Raw genomic sequence first — 16,849 nt, 5'->3', positions numbered from 1 at the left:
TGGAGGGTTTTGGGGGGGGCTAGTTTTGTTTGGTTGTTTTGGTTTTTTTAAACAGAATTTGAGAATCGCTTGTTTTCCTGAAGATTAGGAGAAAAGCTATCAAAACTGAGTATCAGAGTTCATAGAAGATACAGAATATCTATTTCCTACTCCCCCCAGAATAACAGCCTTTCTTTCTCCTCCAGAAAAGCTCATAAAGGCGGAACTCTGAACAGCCTAAATCTCCATTGTTGCCAGAGTTGCATGCAAAAGCTGTCTCTCCTCCTTCTTTTGCAACACTTGGAGTATCAAAACTAAATCAAAACTACAAGATTTATCTGCTTAAAAAAATTGATGCCCTCGTCCTGCAATAAGATTCACACCCATATTGTATCAGATGAACACTCAGACCATGCTCTAACTGAACAAAGAATTTGCTGTAATACTTTTTAGGAAATATCTCTTCAGCACAAGTGCTTTTTTGATTGTTCTTAAATGTTGGCACATGTAGTATAAAGCAAAAAAATATGTAAGCAACAGAAATTACTTAAGTGAGAAAAAGCCACTTAAATTAGTAATAGAAATTACAATCCAATCTGTCCCCCAGATGAGGGTATCAGGGACAATAAGTCTACGTGCGTTCGCCCTTAAAAGCTAAGAACACAGCAAACTAAACATGACCTATTCCAGAAACAAAATGCACCACAACGCTTGCAATGAAAGAGATTCCTACAAACCTTCGCTGCAGCACATATTAACAATGATTTCCAAAGCAGTCTGCTGAGCCATCAGTAAAGCTGTCACTTCTTTCAGTTCCCACTTATCAGACTGAAAAATAAAAACATGAACCAAATTTAATTTTGTAAAAGTACCTAAGTTGTCAGTTAAAAATACAATCCAGCCATTTCCTCTTCTCATCCTACACCAAAATTTTAAAAAACCCACAAAACCAAGAGGCATTATCTATCATCTTTCTGTTGGATGTTTCACAACAAATTTTACCTTCAAGAAACGCCACCTGCACTGAAGTTGTAACAGAAAAGATTACCTAATGTTAGCTAAAGCCCTAACAGAAACATGTATTTCTGTTCTTCTTTCCATGTACGCAATAGTGAATGCATTTGTTAACCTCTGAGCCATCTCTACTCATTACTGAATGGTTACAACCATTAAAAAATCTCACTCGCCTTATGCCGAAATCAGAACTTCCTGCAGTAGCTACAGGTAGAAGTGTCAGATAAGCCTATACCTTCCACTAGAGGAAAAAAATGAAAATGCGCCTTCCTGATGTGCTGTGCAACTTGGCCACATTGGAACAAGTTGTGCTGAAATTCTCCATGCTCATCTTTGAATTTTTAGCTAAAATAGCCAAGCTATTTGGGAGTTAGGATTAGTAACACTTGTAGGTAGTTTACTCTGGCTAATGCTGAGTCAAGACCAGTCAGATGCTCAGCCAAATGCACTAAGCTGTCCAAGAGCCAGCCAGCCAGCCACACTTACTGGAAGTAGATCTGAAATGTCATTTTCTCTCCTGACTTTTCCTTTTGGTATTTCTTCCATGTCATCATCTTCACTCAAAACACAGTTGTCTATAACATCACTCATGTTTTTCTCTGTTTCTGCCTCCGCAGCAAGTTTTAACCTGTTTTTTTCAGCTTCATTCATACGAATAATCGTTTCGCCAGCATCTATTGCTAACGATTCTGAAAAAATCTTCAGGATTGCATTAACCATGCTTCCCAGGCTGCCTGGTGGAATGGTATCCTTGATATTCCAGATAGTGCCTAAAGAGGAGATAGTTGAAATATAAAAATTATTAAAATACTCAATTCCCAGCTCTGCAATAGCCACATATTTTGTAAGGACACAGCCTCCACTACTTAAAATACTCAGTGCTTATATTTCAGTATGAATTTAAGTCTTTTCTCTACAGACTTGTAGTTTTTTCTGTTTAGCATTTCATATACGCATCTGTAATAACTATGTTATGCCCACATCTTAAGCTCAAGTAAATTTCAGCATGTAAGTATACACAGAATATTTATGTGGAGCAACCTTGATGACACTTCTTACCTGCGATAACAAATCCACATAAGATAACCATTTTCTAAGGATTCTCAAAATTAATTTATTACACTCCAGTATCAAAAATCACTATGGTTGAGCATTTGAGGTAGAAAGAAGAATGCAAGGTAGAGAATCTGAGGTAAAAATCTATGCCTATTAAGATCAAAATGATTCCTACTACTTATTATTGACTCATTTCACTGTTGAAAACCAAATGAACAGTTAAAATGGGTTATCACACTGAGCAGGTACTGAATTCAGAATCAAGCATTTAAGACAGTTTTAAAACTGGTTGCAAATATCTGGTCACTCCAAAACACAATCCCAAAAGGCAGAAATAACCTCATGAACCATCTACACAGGCTTTGATGATCAGATGTCCATACTACAGCAGAGAAGACTAAGCCTTCTGTCCTTCCCACCCTCCTTTACCTGCCATGCTCTCCATCACAAAGCAATGAACGCCCTTGAGCATCTACCTGCTATCAGTGTTCTCAAAAGGATATGCTTCATTGTGCTCTCTGGACACAACATCACGGTTTCCAATACTTGTTGTGCAGAAGCATTAAATGAAGAAAGAAGCTCTGGATTATCTTCTGTCACTGCCTGCAAGCAGTTTGCTGCAGCAAACAACAACAACAACAACAACAACAACAAAGATAATTAACAAACCCAATAGTAGCTTTCACTCTCCTAATGAGAAAGCATTATTTTCCTGAAAGCTGGAGTAATGAAACACAGACACAGCAAAAAACATTTCATGCAGCATCATGTTGTAATGGTATGACACTGTCCTTCACAAGCTGTGTTTTAGATTAAAAGACATTCTATGGCAAACCTGTACATAAAACAGGTGAGGACAATACCACATCAGACATGGGACTAGCTGTATTAATTTCAGCTACTCAAAATTCAATTTTTCCATTGTATACTGACTAGGGACAACACCAAAAAACGTTGCGAGCACATACACCTGTAAAACCATTATAAGACTATAATAACAATACTATTAATAAAACCACGTTGAAAGCGATACGAGTTGTTTGGGGTTTTTTTAGATGGACTACATCCTTTGCTCTACAAATTAAACCCTTCATTACCAAAACCAGAAAATGAAATGAAAAACACAGCCTCCGTCTAGAGCTTTCCTTCCACAAAATTTTTCCTCCCATGTAACCACCAATAAGCCATTCTCCTTTGGACTGAAAACAAGCACAACAGATGTCAACTTCTGAATGATGTGCTGTTCAGAAAGGAATTCAAAGTCTTATATTCAGTGTAAAGTTTAAGTAATGCTGAGGCAGCTGCATTATGCAATGGATGTGACATCAGTGTTACATTCATACAATACAGAAAAAAAGTATCTTTAAGTCCTTATCTTCTCTTTTTACCACTTACCTACTGAAATAGCCAGATCCACATTCGTGGAAAATTTCTTCATGTAATGTAACACAGCCTCCAGACATCCTTCTTTATTGAATATGTACACTGCGGTATTGTTGCATTCACTAATGCATAAGAAAGATTAATAAAACACTCTTCCCAGGAAAAAATCACAGTAACAACATTTTAAGTAACATGTACTCACTATTACTCACATTTTAAAAACCTACCTAAGAATTATACATTAGTCAAAGAGGTATCCTTCGTTATCAAGGTTATGATCAACTCTATATAAAATGGAGAAAGAGAAGCTGCAATACCCTGGACACCTTTGAGGAAAACTGGCTTCTGCCAGCTCCTTCCTCACACACAGTATTTGGGAGTTTATTTGGGAGCCTAAGCACAGTCTCACGCGGACAGAGCCAGCCAGAGCGTGAAAGGCAGCTTATAGCTGTGGGCTACAAGCCAGCCCAGGGCTTTCTGCAGACATGGAAGACTTCATCCACAAACCCACTGACAGAGCAGGCTGTTGCCTCACATCAATATGCGCTTATTCCAGAAAATGACTGCTCTTAACATTCAGAAATGCATGCTAAATCAATGCTAAATGTGACATGTACTTTAATTATCTAACAGTGGGATTTGTGTTTCTTCAAGTTTTCACAGCTATTCCCATTTTTAAACTAATATATTGATACAAGACCAATTCAAACTAAAAAAGCATGAGACCTAACTAGCTACAAGGGTCTTCAAAAATTTACTTTCGAAAATATTGTCTCAGCATCAATGCCAGCCCCAATTTTATCAGTACCAAACTTAGCAATGAAGTCAGCAGTTCACAGTCATTGCCACAGAGTTCAAAATACAGGAGTGATTTATAGCACGCTTAATGATTATAGTTCCTGTTCCAAAGCACTTATGTCTACAAAAATAATTAAAAAAATGAACACAAAACATTGCTGAGTCAGAGTTACAAAGGGTCACATATTCTGTATAAGATGCTGAGCAAGCAGTTTCTGTACTGTTCTAGATTCCAATCCCTAAAAAAAAAAAAAAAATTTACAAATAAGGCCTCAAGCCAGCAGCCATACCATACAGACAGACACAGAGGCAGCTCCACTGAGATACTGTACAGTACAAAAGAAAATTCTGTATGGACCAAAGTGTATAATGACATGGAGCTGTTACAAAAAGAAGAGAAACAACACAAAATTCAAGGAGAACTTTCAGAACAGGTCTGTATCGCTTCAATGTTTATAGCCATTTCTGTATTAATAGTGTTGCCGTTTCTCTGCCTTCACCTGGTGTTTCCAATGTAAACTACTAATTGAACAACTCACATTCTTTCTCACATAGTTAAGTAGATTTGTATGAGTGCCTCAGTCACTAAGGGATAGTTTGTCCAAACATTTCATATTAACTTTTGGGATGACCCGCAGAGGGAGGAAGTAGCACGAAAACTCCTCATATTCCCAGAGCACTGGAGTCCACTGATCAGAATTTAATTTTCTCCCGTAACACGATAAGGATCTACAGGAACTGCATGCAAGACCCCACAACCCAAACTGTACAGGAGACTATGACAGAACGCATCCAGAAAACAGTATCAGAACTTAGGATGAAAAACCAATAGAAAAAAAATTTTGTCGCTCTCCTAAAACTAATGACCAACTTTGCGCACTTTTAGAATCCTTCACTTACAAAAGTAATTTATGGTAGAAGATAAACGTGTATTTCAGATCAGATGAGGGCTTGACATTTATTAAGCAAGGCACACGTAGGAGCAACACAATCAGAAATCAGAATCAGCAACTGAATACATCTTCCCATGTAAGGACAGTAATTTCTTTTCTGCCTCAATTACCATGCTCTTTTTCAGGAACAATTTAATTTAGCTCTTCTAAAAGGCCAGTGTTTACACAGCACTTACCATACATTCCACAGCAAATTAATAGCCTCATTGGCTATGTCTTCAATATAATTTTTGTTCATCTCTCTGCATTTCTTTGGAGAGAGCTGGTTAGCATCTAGTCCAGTGCTACACTACAACCAAACAAGAGAACCAGGGTTGGGAAACAAACAAGCCAAGAAGAAAAGCAGAAATGTAAAACATTAGCAGCAGAGTAAATGAAGAGATCTCTCATGAAGTGTTTATTACCAGAAAACCTGACTAGTTTCCTATTCTCTATGAAAACTGGGCCACAATGGAATTGAATCATTGATAATTTTTTTTCTTTTGTAGAAAGACTCTTACAGTACTTGCTTTGCATTCAATAGTCTTCAGAAGCATTTTTTTTCATAAAGAAGTACTTAGCAATTTTAGAACCTGAAATGCTGTTTCTGGCTAACACAGTCCATATGCAATTTTCAACAGTTCTTTCTAATTACGAAGATTAATTCAGCTAATATCTTGCTCTGCTTTACAACAATGCTATTACCCATATTTTAAAATGGGGAAGAAACATACAGAAAATGATGGTATTGCTCAAGGCTGCTCATACAAAGACAGCAGGTGACAGAATTCAATGCAATTTCCAAACTGCACTGCAACACCTGGACCAAACAAAGAATAGGTATTCAGTACAGATTATTCTACAATAGCAGTAACTACCCAACTATAAATCCAAGCTTTCACTTAGACAAAATTGTTTACCAAAGAAACCTCACTAAAATAATGTTGCAACATAAATGTTGGATCTGGATCTTGACTGACAGAATAGACTTGTCTTGACTGACGTTCCAGACCCAAAATCTCCAGACCGTTTATGCAAAAATGATCCTAGGCAGCTAACCTCACCACAGACCCAAGTTAGCAGGTCAGGAGGCAGAAGCAAGTGGTTCGAAATCTCTGGAATAATTTTTGTACTATTAAACCTACTGAAACATTCTTTTAAAACATCTTTCTTGTAGCTATCATCAAGATAAGATATTGAACTGAACTATTTTTGAAAATGGGATAATTCAATGGCTAGATCAGTTTTAAAATCAGAATAAAAATAAACACACCTCTTTCAGAAGTGCGACAAGGGGTGTCATGATGTCTTTTGTCACCATGTCATCACAGACTTCAAATCCTCCACAAGCACTCAGATTTCTGAGAAAATAAATGCTTTGTATCAGATACAATACTTTCCAGGACTGTTTAAAAAAAAAAAACCCATGCATTCAGTATTCTTCTCTAAAGGTTATGGCACTTTTTGTTTTAAAATCAATCTGCTTAATCAGTAACTTCAGTCTTCTACCTTCCTAACATAAAAGAACAACTTTGGTGTTAGGAAAAAAAAAAAAAAATTTCACTTACTTGTCTAGCATAACTAGAAAGCTTATCTGTACTAAAACATGACTGCTGTCAGGTATTACTCAGTGTAAGATACAACATGAATGTTAACAAGTATTAGCGTTACATTTTTGTACAAATAAAGCAAGCTGTAGGTCTGACCGCAGAATGCCAACTCAAAATGATACTGTTCAATATTTACAAGTTTCTCAAAAAGCCAGCTATGTGCATTCTCTAACTAACCCACCACTCCTACAGTGTAATCAAGACACAAAATGTCATACTAACAGCATTCAAGTTCTCTATATTTCTTCATACTACTGTTGGTTTTTGTTCTTAACATGAGGATGGAAAGCAGCGCACTCCACTGGGAGCAGATAAAACGGTAGTAACTAACTTAAACTCTGCTCCTGACATTAAAGTCTCATGGCAGCCTATTAGAGCAAGAAAAGCCCCTCTCTTGGGGACTTTGACTGACATAGGCATACTTACTCACAGCACAGTTAAAGCAAGAGAGGCTGGCATTCAAGTTCACAGCTTTTAACAGCAAAAACGCACTCTTTTCTTTACCATGCCAGGAGTACCTCATTCTAACTGAATATTAACAATTGCTTACCGGAGAGCACCTGCAGCTGTCTCACGAACAGCTAAACTGTGATCCATCAACAATGGTCCTAAACACCGGACAACATCTCTCTGCAGAAAGGCTGGGATTACATGCTTCTGCTGCAACAGCTTGGAAATACTGGCACAGGCATACTCTCTCACTTCAGCACTTGGATGCTGCAGCTGAGGAGACACAAACAGGGCAGATTAGGGGTGAGACAAAAGGTAGCTGGAATGTTTTATTGAGTGAAAAGACTGATCTGCCTTTTGATTTGCAGGCCCAGCACTGTAGCTCCTGTTTTACTGCTCCTGAATGGAATCAAGAGCTTTTAACTTCCATGGAAGTTTATAAATCTTTGCCTAGGTTATGTGTGTTAACTATATGACTAGATAAACACTATTCTGTGTGTTTAACAAGAAAGCCATAGTTCAGACACAGATTTGACACTAGCTGGCACTGGTGAGACCTCGTATCTACTTTCAGTTATCATGTTTTAAAAAAAATGGACAAAAGTGGGGGCAAAAATACCATAAAGGAATTTTAACAGACATAACATATGCCACCATAAAGAAAAACTGAAGAATCAAAAAATATGAAAAAACACGATAGCCTTTAGACTAAAAATATCTGCTTAAAGACAAGGAGCAAGCATTCCCTATGTCCACAAGATGACACTGACTTGTGCTGTAACAGAGGTTTAGGTTAGATGTAAGAATTGCAAATCATAAAAACAATAAAACAGCAGAAGTGCCTATCCTGGAAAGTCATGGAGTTTGTTGAAAACCTAACAGAAAAGATAAACATCTGCTGAAGAGCAGAGTGGAAAAGAATGGTACATCAGATCCTGCCTCACTGAAACTGACAGAAGTCTCTCAGTTCATCCTCACCTATGCATTTATAGACCTTTTTTTTACTTTTTTTTTTTTTTAAGACTAAATAGGTTAGTCCAGAAGAATAATCAAGCAGTAATTTGTTCAATTAGTTCAGTTAGGTGAAGTGAACAAAGGGGATTTATCTACTTAAAGGAAAACAGATTTTTACTTCTGATTCTAAAGTCACACGCGCAGGAGGAGGTTTAAACTAGTTTTCATCTGTAACACTTAAGCCAAAACCAGGAATGTGGCCAACAAGTGGCCAAACCCAGTCTTTTTCAGCATTTTCTATCAGTTATTTCTTATGTGTGGATCTTGGACTCATTGCTCTGGCTACCTGTAGGAAAACTCTCCAGTCGGGTAGACTGAACCTAAGCACTGCAAGAACTCCTTCAAAGCCTCTCCTAGGACGAGGGGCACAGAGCAGCCTCCTGCCCTGTCCCAGCTCCTCTGAACCGGTCAGGAAGGCGAGAACGACAGCCCGGACGGGGTGCCGCGCCCGGGGGCGAGGGGAGAGCGGCAGCAGCTGCCGGCCCGCCTGGTGCAGGACCGCCGCCGCCCCTCCCTGCCGAGCCGCCTGCGGGCGCAGCCGTGACGCCGGAGAAGCGACGCGGCGGCGGCAGGAGGGACGGGCGGCGGCAGGAGGGACGCCCCGCACGGCTCCTTCCCGCGCCCGAGGGCGGGCGGGCGGGCGGCACCGCAGCCGGTCCCTCGGAGCCGAGACCTCGCCCCACTCCCACCCGCAGCGGCGGGCACAGCCCTCGCCGGCCCCGCAGCCCTGCCGGGCCGCGGCTGCCGGGGCTGCCCCGGTCCCGAGCGGGAGTCGCGCCGAGCCCGCCCTCCCCCTCGCCCTGCCGGCGGCAGCCCCCGCTTCTCGCCCGCACCTTCTCCAGCAGCTCCGCGGCCGGCTCTTCCTCGAGGTCACCCTCCCCGTCGCGGCGCTGCTCGGCGCCGGCGGGGGAGAAGGGGGCCCTGCGGAACCGCCGCGCCCGGCTCTTCCCCATGGCTCCGCGGCCGCCGCGCCGCTCGGCGCCGGCGCACGCACGTGTGCGCCGCCGCGCAGGCGCAGCTCCGGCCCCGCCGCGCCCCGGCCCCGCCGCCAGGCCCGCCCTCCGCCCGGGCGGCTGCCCTCGCCTCCGCTCCTCAGCAGCCCTCCTCGCCGAAGACCTGCTTACTGCCAGGGGACGAGTTTTCTCCTTACAGACACAACGAAGCGGCAACGCCATCCTTGGCACACACGCAGCCCGGGTCACCGACCGGACAAGCACCGCCAGCAAGATCAGCGCAACACCACCTGTGCTCAGCGAAACGGGCGTAACTCACCCCAGCGGCCCTGTAACCCAAGCACCAACAGTACCCTTACATGTGTTCGAGGACATGATGTCTACTCTGGGTGTTTCCCCAGGTCAAAAACTCCAACAAGGTAAATGTTGAATGAAACAATTTCCTCGAACAGCACTTACAGAGGCAGGATTGACCTGTAGGGTGGAAAACTGGAAGAACTTTCTCTCTGGTGTCAGTATCTTAGATTGCAAGAACCACATCAAATATAGGAAATGTTGGTCCGGTATGAAAGCTACAGACTTCAGCTATAAACTTCTGAAGTTCTTCTGTGTTCACTTGAGATCTGTATTTGCACAGTACAAAAGAAAATAACATCTGTTTATACAAAGAATTTATTTTTATACACATTTACCTACAAAATATACAGCAGTTAAAAATAATGGATGGGCAGAAGACTTACTGGAAAAATTAGAGGAGACAATTCTTAATGTCTCAACTGACAAAGTTACATCAATAGGCTGCCTGTAAAAGCCAGTCTACCTTGCAGTAGGAGTTACTGAAGTTGCAACAGCTTTGCAGTTTTAGTCAATTAAAAGAGTTTGAAACACTTAAAAAGGCACCTTGAACAACTTAAACTCTTAAAACTCTTTACAATGTTAGCTATTCAAAAGTTACACTTCATGCATCTAACATCCACACCTTGTTTTTAACACTCTGAATAACAAATTTTGTTATTTTATTGTGGCACTATATTTTCTTCACCAAATCCGAAGTTATATATTTGCAATACTAGTTTCATATTCAGACTATCACAGCATAAAAATCCACTCAGAATGGTCATGTGGACTTAAGGTACAGTACAACCTTACAATCGGGAAGATACAAGCATATTTAAGACAATTTTTAAAATATTAAAATCTTAAAATAGCAGTGTGGTGAACCAGATCAAACAAGGAGCTACATATGACCACAATGAAAGTGACTGGTTCACTATATATACAATTCGACAAACATGATCCTTGATATATTTGCAAAGTTCTTAAAACAGTAAGACCAGTTTTCTCCAGCACAGACAGACAGTCTTTCTGCAAGCCTTTCAACCAGTTCCAAAAAAGAGTGACCAGGAGACAAGGACAGCTGTAATGAGTAAGTGTGCTAATAAAACATCACAGGAATGGTAAGTGTTCCTTTCAATACTGTTCATGAGAACAAAAAAAATCCATACAGCAAATATTACTTCTTTTCCTGAACATTGGCATCATCTGCTATTTACAATAGCTTGCAAAGACACATAACACAAATGAGGTTTGATTTTCAAGTTCAACTTCATAGCCGATTAACATACTTCACCTGTATGTTCTGTTCTAGCTGAAGTAAAAAAGTGACACTAATACTGAAAAAGAGGTAATCGGAAGTAGCAAAAGCACTGTTAATATGGTAACAAAGAATTTGGATAAATATTCAAGAAAGTAATATTGCACACTTTCACTGTCAACTGTGTAAGACGACTTTCACTCCCAGGCAGTGACAACCAGTCCTGTTTGGTTTTTTGCTGTCATACTACCTTAAAAAAAGGTCATTTTTGGTTTCCATGGCAGTGGAAAAAACTGAAGGAAGACAGCCCTTATTGAACATGAGGCCTAGGTTTCAAAATTAATTTTCCAGTCTGCAAGACAGAAAAAAAATAAAGTTTAGACTCTGAAAGTTGAACCCAACAATTGCACTTCAAGTTCAATTTTACAGGCTGTTTAAAATGACACACAGAACAATATTAAGTATTCTACATTCCAGTTTTACAGACACACAGAATTTGTTAAGGTGTATACAAGTGCTGTTCAGGAAAAAAAAAAAAAAAACTGTGTGCCTTTTCAAATTATTTGCATTTTTTTAAAAACAAGTTTTAGGCAATGAACCACTAACACTTACATCATCACAGGACATATTATATTCTGCCAAAACAGTTCGACATCGGGCTGCTATACTGTGTGGATTGTGTCAAGGAAAGCAGCTAACACTTGTACACAGAGTAAGTAAAAACTGAAAAAGCAGTATTAGCATAGGCTTCGATAACAGCCGTAACTACAACACTTTTAACCTGACAAACACGATCGAAGGATACATTGATGGTGCCACCACTCTCTTATGTATTCCAGCAAAGAACAAGCCTATTAGGGTAATACAGCTAATTGTGAAAAAAGGGTGATTCCAAAGTGATGTGAAAAATGACACCTAGGAAAGAAATTAATTAGTCCCACTATATACTTTCTAAAACATATACAAAGTTGCTGCCTAGTTCACTTAATTTAAAAAGAAATACTGCTCCTAGCCATTTCTCAGTACTTGTGAACAATTCTTTAGATAAGCACTCAAGGTGTAGCATTTTGGTAGGCATTGTCCCAGGACATATTCCACAACAATTCCAGACAGCTTGAGAGCTTAACTAAAAATGATCTCCCAGTTTCATGGGAGAACCACCTTTAGCCTTTCGGTTATCAATATACTATACCACTTGACTGCAACACCAAGCTATGAAACAGACTACATTCAGGATTAGCATGATCTTTACCTTTTGTGTCTCCGGGTCTATTAACCAGTTCCAAGCACCAGTTGCTGTGCAGACTGATACCACTATCAGAATCACTGATAAAGAAAAGAACGAGAGTCATAAACAGTATATCTCACTCCTATTAAAAAGCATTTATTTTTTCATCAGCAGCTCTTAAGGATTTATTTCTTCTCCCACTTCTGAGGGAGGAAAAGCTTCTACCTGGAAGGTAGAAATGAAAATAGGCAAAGAAACTTCCATTGTGTGAAATCATAAAGATTCTGTACAAGTTTTCGGGACAGGACAAGTAGGTACCAAAATCTAAATTCTTTCAAGTAAAAACATCCTGATGCTTTGAAGAAATGTAAGTTTCTAAAATAACACGGCTAGCACAAATATGAGTTGGAATATTGGAGTAAGAGTTGTACCAAATGTTCAGTGTGCTATTTGAGCTTATGCAGTCTAGGCAACAGAAATGCAGCACCATTAAATTGCAGGGCAGAACTAAAGCTTCTATCCTGCTAGCTCTTCTATCTAAGAAAAGCCTGAGGCATTAGCACTAGCAGTTTCAGTGGCACATCTAAGTTGTGTTATGCTTCCCCAGCCCAATCAACACAATTAGAAGCAAGGAAAGCCAACACAGAGAAAAAAACCACAAAATTTAAACAGGAGTCAGAAGGCATGTTAGCTTTAGCACATGAGATTAACAAAAACCTCTACACGTCCAGAATGGCTTAGGAAGAATAATCAATTCACTGTAAATGGATAATGCTAGATACCTATTAGAGTAACACAAGATACTAGACTGATTTTGAGAGACTACAAAGGGTTGGGGAACACGGGTTGATGGAAAAAGAAAACAGAACAAATATAAAGGTAGAGAAAGCTCATATTCTATTGCACACCTACAAAGCCTTGTAGCTTTCATTAGACATTTGGCAGTCCTGAGTGTTTTCTGTGGAGCCTGAAGTTCTGGATGCAAATAAAGTCTTTTACAGGGTGGGAGAGGGGGGAAGCAAAACAAAAATCAACACAAAAAAAGAGAAGACCCAGAGTTACCAGCCTTTAGGATCATAAGAAAGAACCTGAAAACAAAACCCACATATTCATGAAATACTACTTTCAGGTTTGTAAGACTGCTATAATTTACTATTGAGTTGCATATTCCTTATTGATACTACAAAATTAAAAACAAAATAAAAAAGTAACCCTAATAAGTTATGTTTTCAAAAGACAGTTGGAAAAGGTCTATCAAAGGCATAGAGCTGCTTCTCTATACAAATACTTTTTTTCCAGGATAACAGGAGGAAAAGTTAACATTGGGTTAAATGCCCCATTATAATTAAAGTAAAAAGTCCCTCTTTTATTTGAATTACAAAACTAGCAAAACAAGCAGTTAAGAAAAAAAGTTAGCTAGTTATGCAAACCTCATTTAAATATGCTTAGAAGTTTCCAGTACTTTTTTTTTTTAATTATTATATCTGGCAGTAAATAGCAATTCTGGAAGCCAAATGCATTCCTACAGTAGGTGCGCACAAGTTGCATGGATCTACTTACAAATATCTGCTTGCCTCCCAATTGCTCTGAAACAAGGGGGTTTGGGGTGGTGGTGTTTCGTTGGTTGCGTTTTGGGGTGGGGTGGGGTTTTTTGTTGGTTTTGCTTTTTAAGTAGTCATTCCTCCAGTTCCTTCATTTGAAATTAATGTCTTGGCCTCTCAGGAGAAAAGATGCTATTTTATATGTTCTAAATAACGTCTGTATTCTTTGAGTATGGAAACTTCAGCAGAATCTTAGAACAAAAAAGCAGTCTGTTTCCATCATGGACTACTGATCCCAAAGTTGGCAGCATATCTGGGGTATTTTTTGCCTTCCCCCCCTCCTTCAAACTTTTCTGTTAGAACAGAGATGAGGACATATTCTGCCCTTAAGGCACACTGCTGTAACTTTTTCACCTTCAATTTTATAGGGACTATCTCACCCAATCATATTTAGTTCAAGTAATTATAGTGAATGTCTGGGAAGTCTGAGCCTTCAAAAACAACCAACAACAAAAAACCAAACCAAAACAGCAACAAATGCAACAACTTCCTATCCCAACTATTTCCAGAATAATTCAGCCTTGAACTAATTCGAAGTTGACCTCATTTTTCTAACTCCAGCTAAAGTATTAGTTTGGTATCTTGTATTGTCTTGTTGCAGAGCATTTGAATGTATGCCACAGAAATTTTAAAGAGAGTTTAAGCACAGATTTTTGTTTGGGCAAACATAAATCAAAGATACACACTGGCAAATCTAAAAAGCTTGAAAGAGAAAATCATATTTATCCCTTGGAACGTCAAACTTACTTCTCCAACGTCCTGTAGCTGGTTGCAAACATGCAATATATTCAGTAAGTCTTCTTTCAAAAGCTTTGAGATCTGGGGAGGATGTATATCAAGTATAATTAGATCTTCATCTATTTAATCAAATTTTAATATAAAAGATAAAAGGAATTCACTTTTCCTCTGTGCACACCCATTTCTTAAACAGGCAGAGAAAACCAATACAATGATCATTTAGATGTAATAAAAGCACAGTCGAAGTAGTTTCACACAATTTTAGCTAAAAAGTACAATGATGGAGTTACATTAAATGCAAGAAACACTCCCACTTACGGAAAAGAAAATCAATATAGTTGAGAAATCAGAGTATTTTAGACATCTTTAAAAATACTGAGAGTTAGATTTAGAATAGCTTAAGTAGCCCCTCCACACAGAAAAAAAGTATCACATTTTGGAGTATTAAGTACATCAGGAAACCATTAAGTTCTATTATCTATATAATGGTAATTAAAAAAAAAAAGTTGGCCATTTGCCAGCTGTTCAAGGGATTATTTGTAGCAGTGTGGCTTTGACTGTTCTGTACAAATTTTTAGGGCCATGATATATATACACACACACGTATGTAAAAACACACAGCAAACACTAGCCCAACGATCTTATTTTAATTCTTTTTTTCTTTAAATAGATCTTTCTTCTTATTGCCTTCATTCTCCCATGGTCTTTCCATTGAAATTGCTGTTAAATGCCAAGCAGCATTTCAAGTTCATACTCCTAATCTGTTTAAAAAAAAAATCTTAGCCAACTACCTAATGTTTGTCTACAAGGAGCTGTTTCACCTGAAGTCTATGTTAGATTTAAGCTTCTGTTCAACAAGGTCAATATTTGACAACATTCCAGTCAAAGCTAGAATTCTACCTGGAGTTAACTTTTTTTAGCATAAACTTAACTTTCAGCTCAAGTGTTTCAGTTAGCATCACTCTGGAATTTTTTTCCTTCAACTTGCAACTACTGCTAAATTATTTACCATAATAAAGCAATTAGAGAATGAGATTACAAGAGAATGAGATTAGAAGAGATCTCATTAGAAGAGATTAGAATGAGATTATGATCATTACTAATGCAGTTTTTCAAACTGTAAATTTACTCCTAAGTGGTTTGCAGGTGAATTCATGGGGGAAGATTACAGCATCTTGACTTTAGCCACAAAACAGCTAACTAGTCTTAATTACCGCCAACAGTCCGGTAGTTATGGCCTGTCCTCCACCTCCCTTCTGGGGAAGCTAAGCCACTGCTAGCAATTAAAGCTAATTAACTGTTCCCTGACTAGCACAAACCCCTACAACTAGTCACTGGAGAGGGGGAATATGAGGCATCACATGAAAACCTGCTATTTGAGAAATAGCACCCTGTCGGCATAAAATCAAGCTACTGATAACAAAGTCCTCAAGAAAACACTTGTATAATGTAGACAGCATTAAAATAAAAAACCGGAAAAAAAAAACCCTTTCACAAAACAGGAACTTAAAGCTTTAACTTATTTTTGCATATCCACATTCTAAGAAACTTCTCTGAGTTTATCACTTTGGCACCTGGCAGACGTAACTAGCAAAGCACACTTCCTAGATCCCTACAGCTTGTACAGACATAGCAACAAAGCCATGACAATGCCGGACTATAATTTTTTGTTGACATGTCTACCTCTAGTATCTGCTACAAAACACCTGCTAAGTCTGAGACACATGCATTTTAAAAATCTCTACCAGTCTTATTTTTGGACACTAAAAACTCCTTTCGAGGTTCTGACATCCTGTAAACTGTAACTTCAAAGAACTTGTAACCCAAACCATCGATGTTCTCAGACAAGAGAGGGCTACTTGAGGTCACGTTCTTCAAATGCAAGAGGAGCCTTGGCATTTTGTAATGCCTAGTGTGCTAGATAGGACTCAAAGCTGTAAGAAATGCATTGCACGTAAAAACCCGTGAGCGGAGAAGTAGTTACCGCAGCACAAGCAGATTTTAATAAGCTAAGGTCGAGAAGCTTTGTCGAGAAGGGGCATCGAAAGGGAAAGCCCACAGGGCAGCTCCCTCCTCCCAGGGGAGAAAGGCAGCTGGCAGGCCCGCACACGGAGCCCCTCGGCACAGGCCTTCCCTGCGGGCCCCGCTCTCCGCCTCCGCGGGGCGGCCGGAGAGCAGCAGCAGCCCGCCCCCGAGCCTCAGGATGCGGAGGTGGCCCCAGAGACGCCGCCCCGGCTCGCCTGTCTGGGCCGAGGAGGAGCGCCGGCCCCAGGAGCGCAGTGGAGAGGGAGCCGAGGCCTCCCGCTGCCGCTTCACCCCCCTCAGTGCAGCACCGCTATAAGGCCCGCTCCAGAGAGACGAGACAGCGCGCTCGGGCAGCCCAGGCGCGGAGCCGGAAGCTTCCAGCACGCTGAAGAGGCAGCTCCGGGCCGCCGCACTCACCCTCAGCCTGGTCCAGGGAGTTCATGGCGGGCGGGCGGAGGCAGCGAGCGCCGGCCG

General features: G+C 40.1%; 2 protein-coding genes across 7 annotated transcripts in view; both read right to left on the bottom strand.

Annotated features, from left to right (window-relative positions):
• Positions 1-9,794, bottom strand: part of HEATR3 (HEAT repeat containing 3) — a 26,102-nt gene extending 16,308 nt beyond the window's left edge. For 3 of the 5 annotated variants that reach the window (XR_007767143.1, XM_050903789.1, XM_050903788.1), the window contains exons 1-8: positions 9,070-9,189; positions 7,323-7,495; positions 6,436-6,523; positions 5,360-5,472; positions 3,445-3,554; positions 2,526-2,666; positions 1,480-1,763; positions 717-807 (exon numbers count right to left, since the gene is read on the bottom strand). Coding sequence is in view for 4 of the 5 variants with exons in the window: in XM_050903789.1 (XP_050759746.1) it covers positions 717-807; positions 1,480-1,763; positions 2,526-2,666; positions 3,445-3,554; positions 5,360-5,472; positions 6,436-6,523; positions 7,323-7,495; positions 9,070-9,189 (1,120 nt within the window). In the remaining variant the exon portion in view is untranslated. Of the gene's footprint in view, positions 1-716; positions 808-1,479; positions 1,764-2,525; positions 2,667-3,444; positions 3,555-5,359; positions 5,473-5,896; positions 5,983-6,435; positions 6,524-7,322; positions 7,496-9,069; positions 9,190-9,648 lie in introns of those variants that run through there. The other 2 variants (XM_050903790.1, XM_050903791.1) reach the window with 2 other exon arrangements.
• Positions 9,795-16,849, bottom strand: CNEP1R1 (CTD nuclear envelope phosphatase 1 regulatory subunit 1). 2 transcript variants are annotated; one of them, XR_007767144.1, is made up of 7 exons: positions 16,793-16,849; positions 14,360-14,431; positions 12,036-12,109; positions 11,589-11,698; positions 11,396-11,450; positions 11,034-11,135; positions 9,795-9,812 (listed from the first exon to the last, which is right to left on the bottom strand). XR_007767144.1 is itself a non-coding variant. In XM_050903792.1 (6 exons), the coding sequence occupies exons 1-6, from the start codon at positions 16,815-16,817 to the stop codon at positions 11,094-11,096; spliced, it is 378 nt and encodes a 125-aa protein (XP_050759749.1). In that variant the 5' UTR covers positions 16,818-16,849; the 3' UTR covers positions 10,502-11,093. The 2 variants fall into 2 exon arrangements, 1 of the variants encoding a protein (XP_050759749.1); XM_050903792.1 differs by lacking the exon at positions 9,795-9,812 and having other exon boundaries at positions 10,502-11,135.

This window comes from Gymnogyps californianus, chromosome 12, assembly GCF_018139145.2.
Source record: "Gymnogyps californianus isolate 813 chromosome 12, ASM1813914v2, whole genome shotgun sequence".
In the NCBI taxonomy this organism is placed as follows: Eukaryota; Metazoa; Chordata; class Aves; order Accipitriformes; family Cathartidae; genus Gymnogyps; species Gymnogyps californianus.
This window is presented reverse-complemented; position numbering and strand designations above follow the sequence as displayed.

What these genes read in the sequence shown, in the direction of transcription:
- CNEP1R1 (XM_050903792.1), bottom strand. Translation starts at nt 16,817, where the DNA reads ATGAACTCCCTGGACCAGGCTGAGG. An exon ending in TAGACCCGGAGACACAAAAG is followed by an intron (nt 11,699 to 12,035) that starts GTAAAGATCATG and finishes TTTCTTTCCTAG; the next exon opens with GTGTCATTTTTCACATCACT. An exon ending in AGAGTGGTGGCACCATCAAT is followed by an intron (nt 11,451 to 11,588) that starts GTATCCTTCGAT and finishes CAATCCACACAG; the next exon opens with TATAGCAGCCCGATGTCGAA.